The 18,999-nt window shown below is 38.1% G+C and overlaps 1 protein-coding gene across 3 annotated transcripts in view; it reads left to right on the top strand.

Moving 5' to 3' along the window:
- Positions 1-18,999, top strand: part of arhgef10.L (Rho guanine nucleotide exchange factor 10 L homeolog) — an 86,479-nt gene that overhangs the window by 25,427 nt on the left and 42,053 nt on the right. For 2 of the 3 annotated variants that reach the window (XM_018263533.2, XM_018263532.2), the window contains exons 2-5: positions 7,814-7,905; positions 12,724-12,906; positions 14,251-14,550; positions 18,102-18,195. In XM_018263533.2, coding sequence (XP_018119022.1) covers positions 7,854-7,905; positions 12,724-12,906; positions 14,251-14,550; positions 18,102-18,195 — 629 coding nt within the window. In that variant the 5' untranslated portion in view covers positions 7,814-7,853. The remainder of the gene's footprint in view (positions 1-7,813; positions 7,906-12,723; positions 12,907-14,250; positions 14,551-18,101; positions 18,196-18,999) is intronic. The other variant, XM_018263534.2, reaches the window with a different exon arrangement.

The following is an 18,999-nucleotide window of genomic DNA, read 5'->3' as shown; positions in this document are numbered from 1 at the left end:
TGGATGAGTGGGATTCCCTAAAGAAAGGGTGTAAAACATTTCTTTTTTATTAATTCTTGATCTTGGCTATGCTGTATTTATAGCTTGTTCAGCCAAAATTTAGCAGGTAGAAGTTTTTTTTGTTTTTTTTTTTTAAAGGTTTTTATTTAACATTTTTTAACAACAATACACACACATAAACTTGCATTGCTATGACCATATAGAACAAGATAGCATGTTTGCCGGGTGATGGTAAATTATACTTACTACTCTAGTAGGAATACAGAATGGGACATACTTCAGTAGTCAATGGGAGAAACCTTAAAGGGATACTGTCATGGGAAAACATGTTTTGTTTTCAAAACGCATCAGTTAATAGTGCAAATCCAGCAGAATTCTTCACTGAAATCCATTTTTCAAAAGAGCAAACCGTTTTTTTTTTTATATTTAATTTTGAAATCTGACAGGAGGCTAGACATATTCAGTTTCCCTGCTGCCCCCAGTCATGTGACTTGTGCTCTGATAAACTTTTGTCACTCTTTGCTGCTGTACTGCAAGTTGGAGTGATATCACCCCCTCCCCCCCAGCAGCCTAACAACAGAACAATGGGAAGGTAACCAGATGGCAGCTCCGTAACACAAGATAAACACTCCCTGGTAGATCTAAAAACAACACTCAATAGTAAAATCCAAGTCCCAGTGAGACTGATTGTTTCATTAAGTAGGAGAAATAACAGCCTGCCAGAAAGTAGTTCCATCACATGACTGGGGCAGCTGGGAAACTGACAATATGTCTAGCCCCATGTCAGATTTCAGAATTGAATATAAAAAAAATCTGTTTGCTCTTTTGAGAATTGGATTTCAGTGCAGAAGTCTGCTGGAGTAGCACTATTAATTGATGTGTTTTGAAAAAAAAAACATGTTTTCCCATGACAGTATCCCTTTAAGGCAAATTAATATTATTTGGAGGTTCGCTGTTCTAGGGAGCTACCACTGCATTGACTTCCAGCCAGGGATCCCAAACCTTCTCAAACTTTTGGGGGCATTGTGTGGCCACATAGCTTAGTATGATAACTGGCAGCATACTGTTTATTAGTTGTACCTGTGGAGAAGGGGGCTCATCCACTTCATTGCCACATGTTTTTTAGCATAGAGGTACAATGTCCTTAGGAGGGTTCTGGTCTTATTCAGTGGAACCGTGTCCTCTACTACTCCCAGCAAGCACACCTCCGGGGCCAGAATGCCAGGTAGCAGGACTTGTTCGTTAATATAGCTCACTACTTCTGCCCAGTATAGCAGGTAGAAGTTTTGTCTAGAAAATTATGAGACTAGAATTGATGAGTCAGAGCTATTCTGACACCAAGTGAACTAATGTTTCCAGTTCAGTGTACTGTATATTAAACTCTTTACTGACTTTCAGGAGTTGATTTTTTTTTTTTTTTTACATACAGAGCAAAAACCTGAAGTTAATATGTCTTGAAACTTCATCAGGATTCAGATCCTACCTGGGTATTCTTTATACTGTACATACCAGTTTGATCTTCACTTTACATTTATTCTTTTGGTAAGCACCCAGTGTGACTTTATCGACAAGGCGCCATCTCATCTACATGAGAATTTAATGCCAAGAAACAGAGAAAAACAGATTTGCCTGGTGTATCCCTAGTAAGTGTAACACCTATTTGGGCCACTCGGGGTTAATTCACCAGCTAGAACACTAGAGCATGGGTTACACGCGACTTACACCCAGGGCAGGGCCTTCGCTAAGTGGAAGTGTTCCCTCTATGGTGTAGTGCAACTACATCCCCCCCCAGGCTACTGTGCACACAAAAACAACTTGGGCGCCAGGAGGTTCTTAACAATCAGGAACGGTTTATTATGCCAAAAAGGGCAAATGACCACAGGTTTCAGTACTCACGCAGGAGTTGAGGAAAACAGCATATTGAGAGTTCACACTGATCAAAGGCAGGCTCACACAGAGAGTACACAGGCAATTGCAGTTCAACCTTTCCCTCCTGGAAGTTGTCAGGAAAGCAGCTTCTACCCTACAGTCCCTCTTCACTGAGGTCCCTGACTGGAGGCAACACACAGAGCCTCTGGGAAGCTACTCCCTTTCTGCAAATCCTTGTTGGAGCTTCAGCTGCTCTTTCTCTCTATCCTATCTGCCTTTCTCTCCTAGAGAGACTATGACAAGTCTGCCCTAGTATATCTGTTCCTCATTCACGGGGTTACCTGGTCCCCGACTTGGACACATGCCTTCTTCTGGGCCTATTGCACTCAGTCCCCCTGAGCACATCCAGCTGGAATCACATCCAGAGGCAAAAGAGGAAGTGGCCACTCCCTGCACACACTATATAGGAGTGAGTCAGAGCAGTGTCATCAAATCTCTCAGCCTATCACTGTAAAGGTTATTCTGTAACAGGGATTCTACCCAATAACCCAAGGAAATGGTGAAAAGATTAACTCTATAGGGCCTGTATCCCTATAGGGCCCTACATAAGCATAAGGTGTGAGAACACATACGATAAAGAACCCAAATGAATACTCTATCTTTTGTCCACATTCCAAAATGTTATTGCTTGCACTATTGTGGCTAATCTATTGGCAATAAACTGCTTCAGTAGCTTTCCTTCAACTTTTAGGATGGTTTATTGTTCATATCCCAATGTATTATCTTTAAACTACTTATGAATATCCAATTCTTATTTTATTCTGTAACCCTTGTTTGTTAAATAGTTGTAACGCCCCTGTTTGTTATACATGAAAGTGCTGCTTAACTTGCTGGCGTTATATCAATAAATGATAATGATGATGGCCTTATTTTCCCTTTAATCTGGAAACTGATATATTCATTTTATATTTTTAGGTACAGTGTATAGTTTTGGTGAGTTTTAAGTCTAGGCAGGATTTCAGCTCAACCTCTTTTTTGAGGGCCCAGAGTGTCAGGGACCCTAACAGTCTGTGTAATTTTTTTGCACTTCCTGTATTAACCCTCAGGGAGCTGAGCCAAAAGCCTGGTATTTGCAGGGCCTAATAGAGTGTACTAATAGAACTAAGGGGGTTATTTATTTAAGTCTGAATGCCAAAAACTCTGAAAATTTTAGTTTTTTTTACTATAAAATCTGAATTTTTATTGGGGGAAAAAAAACCTCAAATTTTTCCTGATACCTGAAGCAGGGTTTTAAATATGAGCTCTTTTATGCAATATATTTTATAGAGACCTACATTGTTTGAGGGGTATAGTTTTCCTTTAACTTTACTCTTGCAGCTTGGGAAGGCATGCGAAGATTTAGGCTCACAGGGCATTTTTGGCTCTACTATCAATATTTCTCTTTCCCGCAGACTTTCCATTGACTTCTGTTTCAAATGAATAGGACTATGTGCTATGGAAACCAGGACCGGGGGGTTTCCAGACAATGGATGTTTGTTGTAATTTGGATCTCCATAAAACAGTACAAGGTACTGTTTTATTATTCCCGCAAGTGCAGAGACGCGGTAATGGCAGAGCCCAGCCCTCTCTGTCAGCCTCTCCTCGTTGCAGCTGTCGCGGGATCTCAGCAACTTCCACCAAGTACTCTATTAGTAGCATTCAACATTACCCTCTTGCAGCGCAGTCCAACATATACACGGGAGGCAACGGAGGTAATATCAATGCGGCTTTATTTCAACATACTTAGTGGTGATACAAACAGTGGTGGGTGTGCAAACTTAACGCAGTGATAATTATTGATATAATCTCCGTTGACTCCCGTGGATATGTTGGACTGCGCTGCAAGCAGGTAATGTTGAATGCTACTGTTTTATTATTACAGAGGAAAAATAAATTATTGCTATTAAATTGGAGTCTACGGGAGATGCGTTCCCATAATTCTGAGCTTTCTGCATAACGAGTTTCTTGATAATGGATCCCATACCTGTAATACATTTGTTGCAGGGTTTGCTTCCTTTATAGTTCCAGCTGCTAGTTATTGACAGAATATGCATGCATTGCAATCGCCATCTTTGTTTTTTTTTTGGGGGGGGGGTTTCTAGAAGGATATTCAGTTAGAAACTGTACATCCCTTGCTGGTGAATGTAAATTTACTGTACATACAAACATTTTTCAGAATAATAGTGTTTAAACCAGTTAAGTACAATCTTTGCCTCCCAAATGCTTTTGATCTATAACTTCCAGCACCCCATCCAGATTTTTCCTGGTGTGGGATACTGGGAATGTTAGTGCAAAACATCTATCTGTTGGACCTCATGCTAGGCAACTGAAAAAATAAAATCATGATCATGAGTGTGTAGAAGTGCAGTAAGCCATTACTGGCAAGTTCATTGTTTGCTGAGAAGTGTACAAGAATAAATAGTCAAATTTGCCTGTCGAGTGGGCGGAAGATTGTGGTCATCTGTTGAGCTACCACATTGTTCCTCTGGGAGATCTTCACTTGTCTCTTAGCTGGGAGGAGTTGTGTACTGCATATAATTTAGGGCAACATCTGTTTTTACAGTTGTTCATGAAAGAAAATACATTTTTGTGATATTTCCAGAGAAATGAAAAAAAAAAATGTTTCTTGTTATGCAGCATTTCAGCTAAATTGTACTAAAAACCTTTAGTAAGATAAAATAGTATTTCAGCAGTGACAAGTTTATTGGATTAACAGAAAATATGCAATATGCATCATAACAAAATTAGACAGGTGCATAAACTTATATATACTTGGTTGAGCCTCCTTTTGCAAATGTAACAGCCTCTAGACGCCTCCTATAGCCTTTGAAGAGTGTCTGGATTCTGGATGGCAGTATTTTTGACCATTCGTCCATACAAAATCTCTCCAGTTCAGTTACATTTGATGGTTACTTCTCCCTCTGCATAAATGCCTTTGTAGATTTCTAAGTGTGTTTAGGGTCATTGTCTTGTTGGAATATTCTACCCCTGCATAACTTCAACTTTGTGACTGATGCTTGAACATTATCCTGAAGAATTTGTTGATATTGGGTTGAATTCATCCAACCCTCGACTTTAACTAGGGCCCCAGTCCCTAAACTAGCCACACAGCCCCACAGCATGATGGAACCTCCACCAAATTCGACAGTAGGTAGCAGGTGTTTTTCTTGGAATGCTGTGTTCCTCTTCTGTCATGCAAAGCGCTTTGTTATGACCAAATAACTAAATTTTTGTCTCATCAGTCCAAAGCACTTTGTTCCAAAATGACTGTGGCCTGTCTAAATGAGCTTTTGCATACAACAAGGGACTCTGTTTGTGGCGTGAATGCAGAAAGGGCTTCGATGTACATAAACACCATCTGCAGCAAGATGTTCTTGCAGGTCTTTGGAGGTGATCTTTGGGGTGTCTGTAACCATTCTCACAATCCTCCACATATGCTGCTCCTGTATTTTTCTTGACCTGCCGGACCTGGGTTTTGCAGCAAGTGTGCCTGTGGCCTTCCATTTCCTGATTACATTCCTTACAGTTGAAACTGACAGTTTAAACCTCAGCTTTTTGTCGCCTTTCCCTAAACCATGATACTGAACAATCTTTGTTTTCAGATCTTTTGAGAGTTGCTTTGAGGATCCCATGCTGTCACTCTTCAGAGGAGAGTCAAACAGAAGCATAACTTGCAATTGGCCACCTTAAATACCTTTTCTCATGATTGGACACACCTGCCTATGGCATTCAAGGCTTAACAAGCTAATCCAACCAATTTGGTTTTGCCAGTAATCAGTATTGAGCAGTTACATGCATTCAAATTAGCAAAATTACAAGGGTACCCACATTTTTGCACCGACCGTTTTTCACGTTTGATTTAATACAACTGAATACTGCTTCACTAAAAATCTTTGTTCAGAAAACACCCCAGTTCTCAGATGTTCTTGGGAAATGAAAGACATACCACTGTTGTTTTTTTTGTTGAAAGTAAATTAGTATTATTATTATTATACAGGCTGTGAGGGGTTCCAAACTTTTTCATATGACTGTATATCTTAGTTAGGATGAAGTGCAAGGTACTGTTTTAAAAAAGGAGATCGTTTTTAAATATTTGGATTATTTGGAAAAAATTTAGTCTATGGGAGATAGTGTTTCTGTAACTTGGAGCTTTCTGGATAACAGATCATGTACCTGTAGACACCTTTATACATTTGCCATTTATTTTGCACTGCTTTTTACACCACTGTGTAAATAATTTAACAGAACATGATAAACAGGCCTTATATTCTAACCCAGGGTACTGTTTAGTTAATAGGGATGCACACTTGTACCCTTCAGGAAGTGGGGTGCACATGCATAAGTGTTGTGTGTAGAAGTAGGGCAGGATTAGGTCTGGGTGGCATAGGACAATAATAAATCAAGACTATATAAGTGTCATTTAAGTCTATTGGCAGACACCTCACAGGCACACAGACTTATCTCCTGCTTGTCACACTGCACACTCATGTAAGGCACCATTCACCTTTAATTCATCTGATTTAAATCTAATTTAATAGGAATACGTTCATTTGGTGTGTGTCATTTGATTCAGTTTTATTACATCTTTGCATCCGTGTAAGATGTTCATCAGGAAGGGAACTTACATTAGAGACACAAAATGCCGGGAGTTGCAGTTGACCCAAACTTGTAGGGGAACTATCATGAAAATTTCCCATGAAATGCTGCCTATCTAACAGCTAGCTGTGTTACGATCTATAGTTGGTTTCTAGTTTTGCTAGTCTGATCCGATATTGTATTGTTGGCATGGAAAGTAAGATAATAAATTGCTAACAAATTAGCAAGTCGAATGAAGTGAAATTAGCAGTCTGTTTGATATCTCTGATAATAAATTGTGCTAAAGTAGGGCAGGTTATGGAAAGCGAGTATATATACATCTGGAGCAGTCATTCCTTCAACTCCTCTAAGAAGTGGAAATGGCTTTTTCTGCAGACATATATTCAAGGGAATTATATGGAAATTTATTCTAACATTTCCATGTTCAGCTTGGACGTTTAAATCCATCCTTGAATAGCTTTTATTGTGCTGTTTGGAATAGCTTTGAATTAGTACTTTCCTTGTGTTAGTATGCAATGCATTAGCAGCCCGCAGTCTATTATCTCTCTTGCTCTAATTCTATGTGCCATTGCTTTACAATATTATATGTATACTGTGATGTTGCAGCTTCGTGCTTTATAGCCCCACAAATCTTTCTCTTTATTTATTTACTGGCTCATTCACTAACTGTAAGTACATTGGCATTAGCAACCATCGGGGATGTAGAGAGTAGTCTTTGCTGCCTTGCGTTGAAGTCTTTACTGGTAGAGAAGTTATGGAGCAATCAGCTGAACTCCAAAAAGTAAAATGATCCAGTGTGGGAGCTGCATTGTTAGAACAAAATGTGAACAAAAATAAGATTGCTCTAGGACCTTTGGTTTATCTGCAATGGCTCTCCTACCATGACTTAAGCGGCAGTGCCCCATTGGTTACCGGGGCATTAAAAAGCCAATCCTGCTAACCTTTAAAAGTTGGAATTGTTTTTTTTAAACTGGAAAGTCAACTCATCTAGTTACTGATATAGTATGTTACACGGTTATAGAGATAATACATCATTCACACACTCCGTGTTCCGTTTCATCAGGAGCCAAATAACCTATGTGATTTTGGAGTGTGGTAGAAAACTGGAATACTCTGAGGAAACTTACACAGACACAGGGAGCAAGGCATCAAAACTAACCACTGTGCCGACATGCCGCATAAGGGTCATCAGTTTTGCTAACTTGATATCTTTTTGACATAGTTTAACCAAACTTGTACTCTATAAACAAAAGCTTAGTTCATACATAAGAAGAAAAAAAAATCATGATTTTGACATTTCTTTTAACAGGATTGCATTTTACCCTGAAGTGTTAAAGTAACTGCTCAGGATGGATGTTCCTGTCAATGTCGATGAGGATTTTCCACCTCCACCACCTGAAGGTAAAGCAACTATCTGTGTATATTGCTTTCTCATTCATTCTTACTCCTAAATTGATATCTCTAAATATTTAAGACTGTACTTCTTGGGAGGGAGTTGAACTCTGTGCCAGATTTGCCTATTCACATTCTCTTGCTGATGGGGGATTCCCTTAGAAACAGTGTTACTTGTATAGTAATAATAGTTTGTTCAAATGAATACTTTTTATTATCTGTATTATCTGCGTTTTATGCTAGTTCCAACCAGAGAGTGTTTCAAAATAGATTAGGTTTTTTATATTTTAGTTCCTATTCCTACACATGAGAGGGAATGAACTGGATACTGGGTTATTTCTAATTATCAAGGGGAATGCACGTATGGCAGAGGTTTTATTGAGTCCTAAAGTTTATTATCACAATGGGCAGCTTTTCTATAATGATAAGAAACTATGGGAAGTTGCTATATATGTGACTCTTATTCCCTGTGTAGCAGGTAAAACAAGTGAGTTCTGGCAGTGAAAAGGGATTTTGCCACTCTCATCCTTGGCTGAGATGCCAAAAGTTTATGTCTGGAAATTATTTTACGCTTGGCATTTCTTATTGTGTGTGCCTTTCCGTTTTTACACTAGGCAAAGACTGATTTGTAATTTCTATGTATAATACTGTAAGAATGCACAGCCAGGCTCAGCAACCCTGAGTAAGGCATAGCCTTTTGCCCTTTTTACGTTCTTCACAAGGGATGTCTTTTCACAGTACCACAAGGAAATTAGCTGGAGCTGGGTGACATGAGGGGGCAGTGTCTGCAAAAGGGCTGAGGACAGAATAGGAATTGTATTCATCAAAGGTCCCTTGTCACTGGTGCTTGACACACTCTGATGTCCCTCATGAAAAGGAAAGATTATTGGAAATGGCAGACCACAAAACTCATTACTGGCAAATACAGGTCATTTGTTAGGATGCTGCTTAGATCCGGAAATTCATTTGAATTCTGCTTTTGCGTCTGTTTTTTTTTTTTCATTTTAATTGCCATGCATTTCCACATTGCTTAGGTTTGAATGTCTTTTTTTTTTCTAGATTTCAAGAAATGTCAGTTCTATAAAATTTTAAAGGGGTGTTTCACCATTAATGGAAAACTATACACCTTAAACAATGTAGGTCTCTATAAAAAGATATTGCACTTGTAAAACCCTGCTTCATGTAAATAAACCATTTTCATAATAATATACTTTTTAAGTAGTATGTGCCATTGTGTAATCATAAATAGAAAATTGCTATTTTAAAAAATGACAGCCCCCCTGGGATGGTATGATTCACAGTGCACACAAACATACCAAACAAACTAAATATGTTAGGTCACATGAGCCAATTAACAGACAGAGTTCTGTCTTATTCTTCCACACTTCTTCCTATTACAGTTAGAGCTGCAGTATTTCTGGTCAGGTGATTTCTAAGGCAGCACAGAGACCATCACAAAATGGTGGTTCAAGGCAAGAGATGTAAAAGGGCAATATTTAACCCTTTGCCTGCCAAGCACGTACGCTTTACGTTCTGGCAGGCAAGGGCTTTATCTGCCAAGAATGTACCTAGTACGTTCTGGAAGAAATCAGTGCTGATCTCTGCATCAGTGGCTTTAGCCGCCTCTGCAGAGACTTAGCAGTGCTGACAGCCCCCTGGGCAACAAGGCTGGGGGGCTGTCATGTCGGTCCTGCAACAGGATTGTCGCAGGGCCGACCTAAAATCGCAAGAAGAAGCAGCTAAAAACGTACCAGTTCCTTCAGCTTGCTTCTTCTTTCTCCTTCACTGGCGACGCCCACACACTTCTGGCTGCAGCGACTCGGCATACACGCTGCTCCAGTAGTTCTCCAGCAATCAGATTGTCCACACACACACACACACACACACACACACACCACACTCTACGTTTAGAAAAGATTTGCAGTTTGGTGTAGAAAGACGTCTTTATCTTTTTTTGGATTAGTCAGAATGTGTACTTTCCAAAAATATATGGTTTTGGGTGGTCTTTGCTGTTAGGAGGGTCTTGAGGCACATAATATGAAGTCAAGGGTCTATGTTCACAAAAGAAGGCAAATCGGCAGCGGAGAAAAATCATATGCACTATTATTATTTGGGGTCCGCACATGCCAGCTGCCTTGGTATATCAATGCATATTGGGCATCAAACTGTTCATTAGACCCTTGGCATCAATATTTATGGTGTTTTACAATTGTATGTAAGAAATTGGGTGAGATAAATGTGGCCACTTGCAATATTTTTAGGCAATTTACAGAAATGTAAAAACCATTGCTTTTATCGCCAAATTTAGGAAAGTCTTGCGACTTGGTACTTTGGAGTACAAAGACATGCATACCCAATTTGGATTCGCGGGAATGTGTACTTTCCGAAAATATATCGTTTTCTGGGGTGAACATACTTTTTTTTACCTTTGCCCCCCCCCCAAAACTATGTAAATGTGTTGATTTTGCAGTACCAGAAATGACAGACCATATGGGGGTCTTCCTTTTGGGACCCCTATATGCCACATGCTTGGGTACACCTATACATATTGGACATCAAACTTGGGGTGATTTGTCTTGATACCTAAATGTATGTGGGAAATACGATGCTGCAGGTTGGAAATTTTGAGGTGATTTTTTGTCACCAAAATCATGAAATTTAGGAAAGGTTTGCATACCCAATTTGGATTTGCGGTAATGTGTACTTTCCAAAATTATATGGTTTTTTTTTGGGGGGAACTTACTTCCCCCCCCCCCAAACTATGTAAATGTGTTGATTTTGCAGTACCTGAAATGACAGACCATATGGGGGGGTCTTCATTTTAGGGCCCCTATATGCCACGTGCTTAGGCATACTTGTACATATTTGGCATCAAACTGTTCGGAGGATCCCAGGCTTTCATATTTGGGGTGATTTATCTTGATACTCGGTAGTATGTTATGTGGGACATACGATGCAGCAGGCTGGAAGTTTTGAGGTGATTTTTGGAAATGTCACTAAATTGACAAATTTAGGAACGTTTTGCAGCTTGGTGCTTTGGAGTAGAAAGACATGCATACCCAATTTGGATTCGGGGGAATGTGTACTTTACGAAAATATATGGTTTTCTGGGCTAAACATACCTTTTCTACCTTCCCCCCCCCCCCCCCAACTATGTAAATGTGTTGATTTTGCAGTATCTGGCATTACAGAACTGATAGCTCAAATGGGGTGTCTACATTTTAGGGCCCCTATATACCACATGCTTGGGTACACCTATACATATTGGGCATCAAACTGTTCAGTGTACCCCAGGCTTTCATATTTGGGGTGTTTTACACTGATACCTAATGATGTGTGGGAGATATGACGCTGTAGAGTGGAAGCTTTGAGGTAATTTTTCAAAAAATTCACCAATTTCTATAAAACATTATAACTTTAGGAAACAATTGCAACTTGGTAGTTTGAAGTACATAGATATATTTACCCATTTTTGATTCACCAAAATCTGTTGTTTCTAATAATGGGTAGTTTTCTAGGGTAAACCTACTGTTAGTGGAATGTTTGGACTTGAAATCAGAAGTATGCCGTTTGGGGAGCGGTGCTTTGGAAATTTTGTAGTGTACTGCTTGTAGATTTTGATCTATACAAGAAATCGTAGAGGGTAATGTCTCTCCCACAATGTTCTTTGAATTACAGCAGATGTGAAGAAAAAGCCAGTTCAGGTGCTTAAATTCATCACCTGGGAAAAAGTGAGTGATGTCTAGTGATGGGCGAATCTTACCCGTTTCGCTTGGCAAAAAGATTCAGGAAATTGCAACATTTCTTCAAAATGCATTGAAGTCTATGGGCGACAATTTTTGTGACAAATTTTTTTCACCCATTGGAGTCTATGGGCGTCATTTTGGCGGTGACACTCTCTGGCCAGCAAGTGGAGAATGTGCTCATGCAAATCCATAGTGACTGAGGCACTGTTAAAAAAAAAAAAAACCAAAAAAAAAACAACAATTGTCTGCCAGCACACCAGCCTGTTCTGGTGTCAGAAGAATTAACTTATTATTTTATTTATTTAATTGCTTATGCTGTGTAACTTAAAAATACCCTATATAGTAGAAACTACATTGAGTGATGCTGTATTCTCCTTTTGCAATAAAATAATTGCTATTCCTACAAGGGCTATAGGAACAATATTTATAGTACTGCCGGGACACCAGTCTAACTAACCTATCCAAGTTTGCATTTAATTCAAAAGTTAATTGAATTGATTAATAAAACAGGTATTTTTTTTTTTTTTTTTTAATTTCAATTAATTCTAGTAATTATTGTGGGGTTTTACTGCTTTTTCTTGTTTTTAGTATCCCTATTCTGGTTTATATACCTCTACACAGCCTGAAATTGGGTAATACAAGCGAGTGAACATTAATTACACGTGAACTATATTTTTGATTGTAATAATACAGGTATGGGATCTGTTATCTGGAAACCCATTATCCAGAAAGCTCAGACTTACAGGAAGGCCATCTACCTTAGACTCCATTTTAAGCAGATACATTTTTTTAAAAAATATTTAATTTTTCTCTGTAATAAGAAAACAGTACCTTGTACTTGATCCCAACTAGAATATACTTAATCCTTATTGGAGGCAAAACAATCATATTGGGTTTATTTAATATTTGATTGATTTTTAGTAGACTTATGGGAAGATCCCTTGGAAAGGGATCCCATCAGAAAATGCCAGATCCAGAACATTCTGGATAACAGGTACTATTCTTCTACAAAAATATGTGCCAACGCTTATGTGTGATTATCTTATGATTCTGTTCAGTTTATAATTTTATATTTATATAGTTTATTCTGAAGAGCTGATATTTAGTGGCACTGCCTATGAAAAAGTTGATGATGATGATGAAGAAGAAGGAGAAAAATTTGATTTTGACAGCGGCGATGAAATTCCAGAAGCAGACCGACAGCCATTGAAAGCTCCGTCTGATACTCTCATTGACCTGGGATTTAATTTCCCAGACCCTCCAGGTGAGTGCTAATATGATAACTCTAGATAATAGTCATTTTGACTTTTCCCAGCTCTAAATGTGCTGTTGTTCCTGATTAGTCACACGGCTATGTTATCTCTTATATACCACTTTTGGGTAAGGGCACACAGGCAGATTCAGGGAGATTAGTCGCCCGGCGACAAATCTCCTCTTCTTCGGGGCTACTAATCTCCCCAAAACTGCCTTCCTGCCGGCTAAAATGTAAATTGCCGGCGGGATGGCACTTGGTGCGTCATTTTCCGAAGTTGCCTCACAAGGAATTTTGCCGGGTGACTAATCTCCCTGAATCTGCCTGTGTGCCCTGACCCTTTTACTTGTTTTTTTTTATCCTGACTGCAGCTTGAGAAATGACTTTGTTAGTCAGCTATGTAAGGGCAGTTGTCTGCATAATGATATATCCTGACGACAGTTCAAGGAGAACTGAATGGGGGCGACCATGTGAAGCTTCAATTAATCCACTGTTTTTTTCTATGCCTGTGAGTGCTTCCAGGTTTTTAGTGGGGACCTAAACTTGGGAATCCACAGTCCATTCTTAAAGCACATTTTATTGATATTTACTAATTTTTTTGGTCCAGCACCCTGTTGTATTGTTTTATTATTACAGAGTTTTGATTTAAATGGATTCTATGGGAGATGGCCTTGTCATAATTCAGAGTTTTTTCCAGATCACTTATCCCATACATGTACTCACTTGAAATATCAACATGAATTAAAAATGATTAAACATCATTACAGTATAAAGAGGCAACATATTCTGCATCACTGAACAAATAAGGGGCAGATTTATTAAGGTTCGAATGGTAAATTCGAATTTGCAAAAAAAGTAACAAATTCAAATACAAAAGCACCAAATTCGAGGGTGAGATTTAGCACACCTCGACCATGGAAACCGTTCTTATTTGAGTATTTGCCACCTAAAACTTACCAAGCTCATTTACATGTCAATGGCAGAGGTGTGTTGAACCATTTAAATATATTAATTGCCTTCCTGAATTTTCGGGTCGGGACTATTCGATCGAGTTTTAGATGTTCCAAGTTTTTTTCATAAATAACCAACCATTCGAGTTGTGAGTACATTCAAATTTATTACAGCAAAAAAAATTCACATAAATTTGAAATTCGAGCTTTGATAAATAGCCCCCCAAATGTGTGAATACACTGAACAGACATATTACATCAATATCAACAACAACGAATAAGTGTTAAATAAATCTGTTTATAGATTTTGATGTTATGAGAACACACACACAATATATGAAAATATCGTTTACTATATAATACAAGTTACTACGTTATTTTTATATGTTGCATACATCCATTTCAGTACTGCCCAATGAAGTTTCCCAAGAAATTTCAAAACCAGAATTGCCAACAGAATTTGGTACAAAGATGACAACAAAGAAAGTGAACCCTTATTCTATTATTGACATAGCGCCATTTCAAGAGGTTGATTCCGCTACATCAGAAGATCTTGTATCCACCGACGAAAGTACCAGTCCACGAGTGCCGAGTGGATATTCTGTTCCTGTGCCTTGTGGATATGCCGTCCCCTCTAACTTACCATTGTTGCAGCCAGCATACTCCACACCAATCATAATACGCAACATATCTGTTGATGAGCAAGGTAAACACTGACTTTCAAATATTTTACTTACTGGATAGGCTGTAGTCAGCATTTATATTCTTACTATGCACTGTTTTAATAATACACAAAAAAGAATTAAATGCATTAAGACATTTCTGGGGGAATATAATAAAAGTCGGTAACGGAAAAAATATTCGCAATGCGAAAAGTAATGACTCTCTGCGAACAAATTTTCCTTTGCACGAATTTAATATAGCTGTTGCGAACCCAGAAACTGTTTAGTGACCACTACCGAGTGGAAGAGGGTTTGCAAATTTTTTATGTTAGCGCCAGTGTGCAGTGAATGTAATAAAACGTCTTACTGAAAAACTTATGTTTGCTCCAAAAGATTACGACACCTTCAAGCACTTCTTAAAAGTGGGCAATTCGCAGTGAAAATTCACAATGCAATAACAGTTTCAGGAAGAATATTACATTGCGAAATGTGAATTTTTATTCTTATTTGTGCAAATTGTTTTGCTCTTTACGACTTTTATTACATTTGCCTTATTATGGAACCTGATTGAACAGATGGAAAAGGGAGGTCAGCTGCTATCCTTACCAATCTCATGTACAGTAGCTGCAGCATTTTCCTTGCTTTTCAGAGGAAAAGTCATAATGACAGAAACACTGGGAATATAATTTGCCCTTCTCCTTTTGTAGCAATTGTTTTAACTGTGTTCCATCTCTCTGTAGAAGACACATGAATTACATCACTTTGTTAACCTCTTAGGAAAGGACAGGAAATCCCAGATTTACACATTAAACAAATACCTGTTGAGACAAGATCTAAAGAATTGTAAAGATATTTTTTTTCAAAGCCCTGAAATTTTTTTACTGGAATGTATAAAATATATTGTCTAGTGATGTAATTATGTTCAATATGATTTTAAAGTGAACATACTGTAGTTTTAGTGGCTGTTTTGCTGTGATCTGGTACACTGGGCTGTAAAATAATTGTGACAGGCTAACAATTATTATCCAATAATGAGAAAACTTGAAAGTCAACCAAAAAGTACAGCATAGTTCTGCAAATATTATAGCTTCATTTTTTGGTGAATGCTTATTTTGTTACATCTAGAAAATGAACAGGGTGACTATTATAACTCAGTGGATGAACAAATGTTGGATAGGGAACGTTTGATGGAACCCCAAAAAGCTGTAAAAATTGCATTTTACTGCAATTCATGGACATTGTGGCAAAAATATTGCTTGTGGGTTTTTTCTGCAATTGTGATATTTATTCATTTTAAAAAAAAAAAAAAAAAATGAATGCCTTGCGAACACCATGAATCAGTCCTCAAGTGTCAGGAAGATATTTTACTTCCAAAAGCCTGGCTTCCCTCTGTTATACACTCTTGAAAATATTGCACATATAAACAATCATTAAGTAGTGACACAATTACATACAGTGAAAGCAACAGTATTTAAGATACATTCTAAAAAGTGATGCAAGCCTGGAAAACAAGGTACATTTTGCTCATTTATTTTGTCAAGTGTATTTTTTTTGTTGTATAATTACACAATTCATCTTTTTTAGTTGTGAAATGTAATCTAAATTAATCAAATCTGTTCCTACCAGAGTTGTGAAAACTCCAGCAAAATCTGGTTTGTTCTTCAACAATCTTTCTTGTTTTGTAGAATTTGTATTAGGTGTGCATGATTGTGCAAATATCTTTCAGAACCAAGAATCTTCCTAAACAGAGATAGGTGGAAACATTAACAGAAGTAAATGCTTGCATCTGTGTGATAAAGTTGATTTCCAAATGAGTGCAGAAGTCTGCTTCCTGTCTAAATTATTATTTTCTATGTGGATACTGATAATGGACATTGGTGTTTTTAATATCAGGTTAATATGATGAAGTACATCAAACAACAGTATTTGTAGTGTCGAGCCACTAAAGATTTTTTTTTTTTTTTTTTTTTTTTTTCTTCTTCAATACACAATAATAATTTGGTGTTTGTTTTTTCTGCATTCTCAGAGCAGGGTGGGAATGAGAGATATTTTGTGCATTAAGCTACAAAAACATGCCCTCCCCTTTAAACAAAACAGGGATATCTTTATTAATCGGCTGATTTATTCTCCACTCCCCCCTGAGCACTCTATCCCAGCACTTTAAAAGCATCATCCTCTATTGTGAACATTCCACTTCCTTCCTCTTTTTTTCCTGCATTAAAGGAGAAGGAAAGCTACAGAGGCATTTTATTGCCAATAGATTAGCTGCAATAGTACAAGCTAGAATGCTATATTTATTCTGTAGAATGTTTTACTATACCTGAGTAAAAAGCTCTAGAAACTCTCTGTTTGTTTAGGATAGGAGCTGCAGTATTAACATGGTGTGACATCACTTCCTGCCTGAGTCTCTCCCTGCTCTGGGCTCAGATTACAGCAGAGAAGGGAGGGGGCGGGGAAGAGGAGCAAACTGAGCATGTTCTTGCCCAGGGCAATGAGGTTTAAGCTGAAGGCAGGAAGTCTGATGCAGAAGCCCATGTATACACAATAGAAGGAAAGAAATGCAGTGTTTCTTTTGACAGGGGACTAAGAGCAGCACTACTTTGGGGGATTACTGGTATATTTAGATGGACCTTTCTGATAAGGCTTACTTAGTTTTAACCTTTCCTTCTCCTTTAAAACAAATATAATTATTATTGAGATTATTTTCAATCAGTGGTCATTATCAGAAATGTACATCTGTCAGCCTGTCATGAACAAAACCCCTCATTGAAGTCTAGGTATCCATTCTAAATAGTGGGGGGAAAAAACAGCTTCTTTGATTGATGCCATCTTTTAAACATAACTTTTATTGTCAATACCTTGTGTTCTCAATAACATAAACACATCGGGGTAAATTTATCAAAGAGCGAAGTTCCGCCACTAGAGTGAAATTCCGCAGCTCTTAATTAATTTCTATGGGATTTTGAAAGGCGTATATATATCAATGGGTGAAAGTTCACCCTTTGATAAATACGCCTATAAAAATCCCATAGAAATGAATGGAGAGTGGAATGGAGAATGGAGAGTGGCGGAATTTCACTCTAGTGGCGGAACTTCACTATTAACTTCAGTCTTTGATAAATTTACCCCGTCAACTTCTGAATTCTACATATTTTGCTCCAATAAGAACTGACCACTTATGACTTTATTCTCATAACTGCAACTCAAGCTATCCAGACACACACTGCTTACTTGCTTCACAACTAGCAACGTATGCCAAGCACATGAGCCTATGGTTAAGTGCCCCAATAGGCACAAAGCTCATTAGGCTTTCATCTGTTATGTCCCAATAAATGTTTTTTTATTTCTAACCATTTTTTTGGAGAAACTCACAACTTTTGTTTCTGCTTCATATGCCAAACACATAAACAAACACTTTGCGCAAACCGCAGAAAAGCAGGGTACACAATGGAGAGAAGCAGCCATATTATACAAAAGTGAGGAAGGGTGGTAGTAATTAGGAATCTTTTCAAAATTGAAGTTTTAAATGATGGTTCCTTATAAATAAGGATTACAATGCTAAAGTGTGGGGACTGATTCTAGCTTTGACTTACAGGAGTGCAAGAGGTTGTTCCAAATCCACATTTTCATTTCTCTAGTGAAGATGATCACCTTTCCAGGTCTAGATCCAGAGACGGAGAACTCTCAAGGTAGATTCAAAAAGTAAATTAACTACAGATTAAAAATTACTGACGTATTTTGTGTTTGACTGGCATAGTGCAGTTAGATGATAACAAATGGCAAATCAGTCAAAGAGGAAAAATTGTTTGTGTAAATAGAACACTATTGGAAATTGCATTGGTATATTTCTGAGCTTGCTGGATAAAGGGTTTCTAGGAAGTAGATCCCTTGCCTCTATCACTCAAAATCTGCTCAAATCTTATTCTTACTGGACAACAGGTCTTTTTAGACCCAGATACAGGTATAACAGTTTGACTGAAATAGTTTCACCTGTACCATCTGCCTGCTTTTACAAACTTGTGGGGTACATCTGAGACCAGCTACTATATAAATGCCTCATCTCCCCATCTTTACCTTTTATAGAAAAAACATTGTAGAAGTTCCAAGTTGTCAGTTTATTGGTTCATCTGTATAGCCTTCCTGGTGTCCTGCCTAGTGAGATCTATGTCAGACAGCTTAGAAAATCTGATTGGCTGAGGACCACATCGCCAAGTTGACACATAGCTCTCTCTCAGTGCGTTCCTTCAGCCCCTATTATAAACTGATTGATGGCCCAGGGGCCAAATGTTTGGATCAACTGGATTTTTCCCAAACCAGGCCTGTCCAAACAAGCATATTTTGATTGTATGCCTGGCTTAAGAGTGAAATAGTGAAAAAATACAGTGTTCCAAGTTGCTAGCAAAAGACTATGTTGCCTGTTTTTTCTCTTAGAAGCAATGCCAAACTTACAAAGAAACAAACTAAACTCTACATCAGAGCCCTTTGCCTTTCTC

The sequence above is a fragment of the Xenopus laevis genome, chromosome 5L (genome assembly GCF_017654675.1).
Source record: "Xenopus laevis strain J_2021 chromosome 5L, Xenopus_laevis_v10.1, whole genome shotgun sequence".
Classification (NCBI taxonomy): Eukaryota; Metazoa; Chordata; class Amphibia; order Anura; family Pipidae; genus Xenopus; species Xenopus laevis.
The sequence above is the reverse complement of the archived record's forward strand: the minus strand, read 5'-3'. Positions and strand labels throughout refer to the sequence as shown.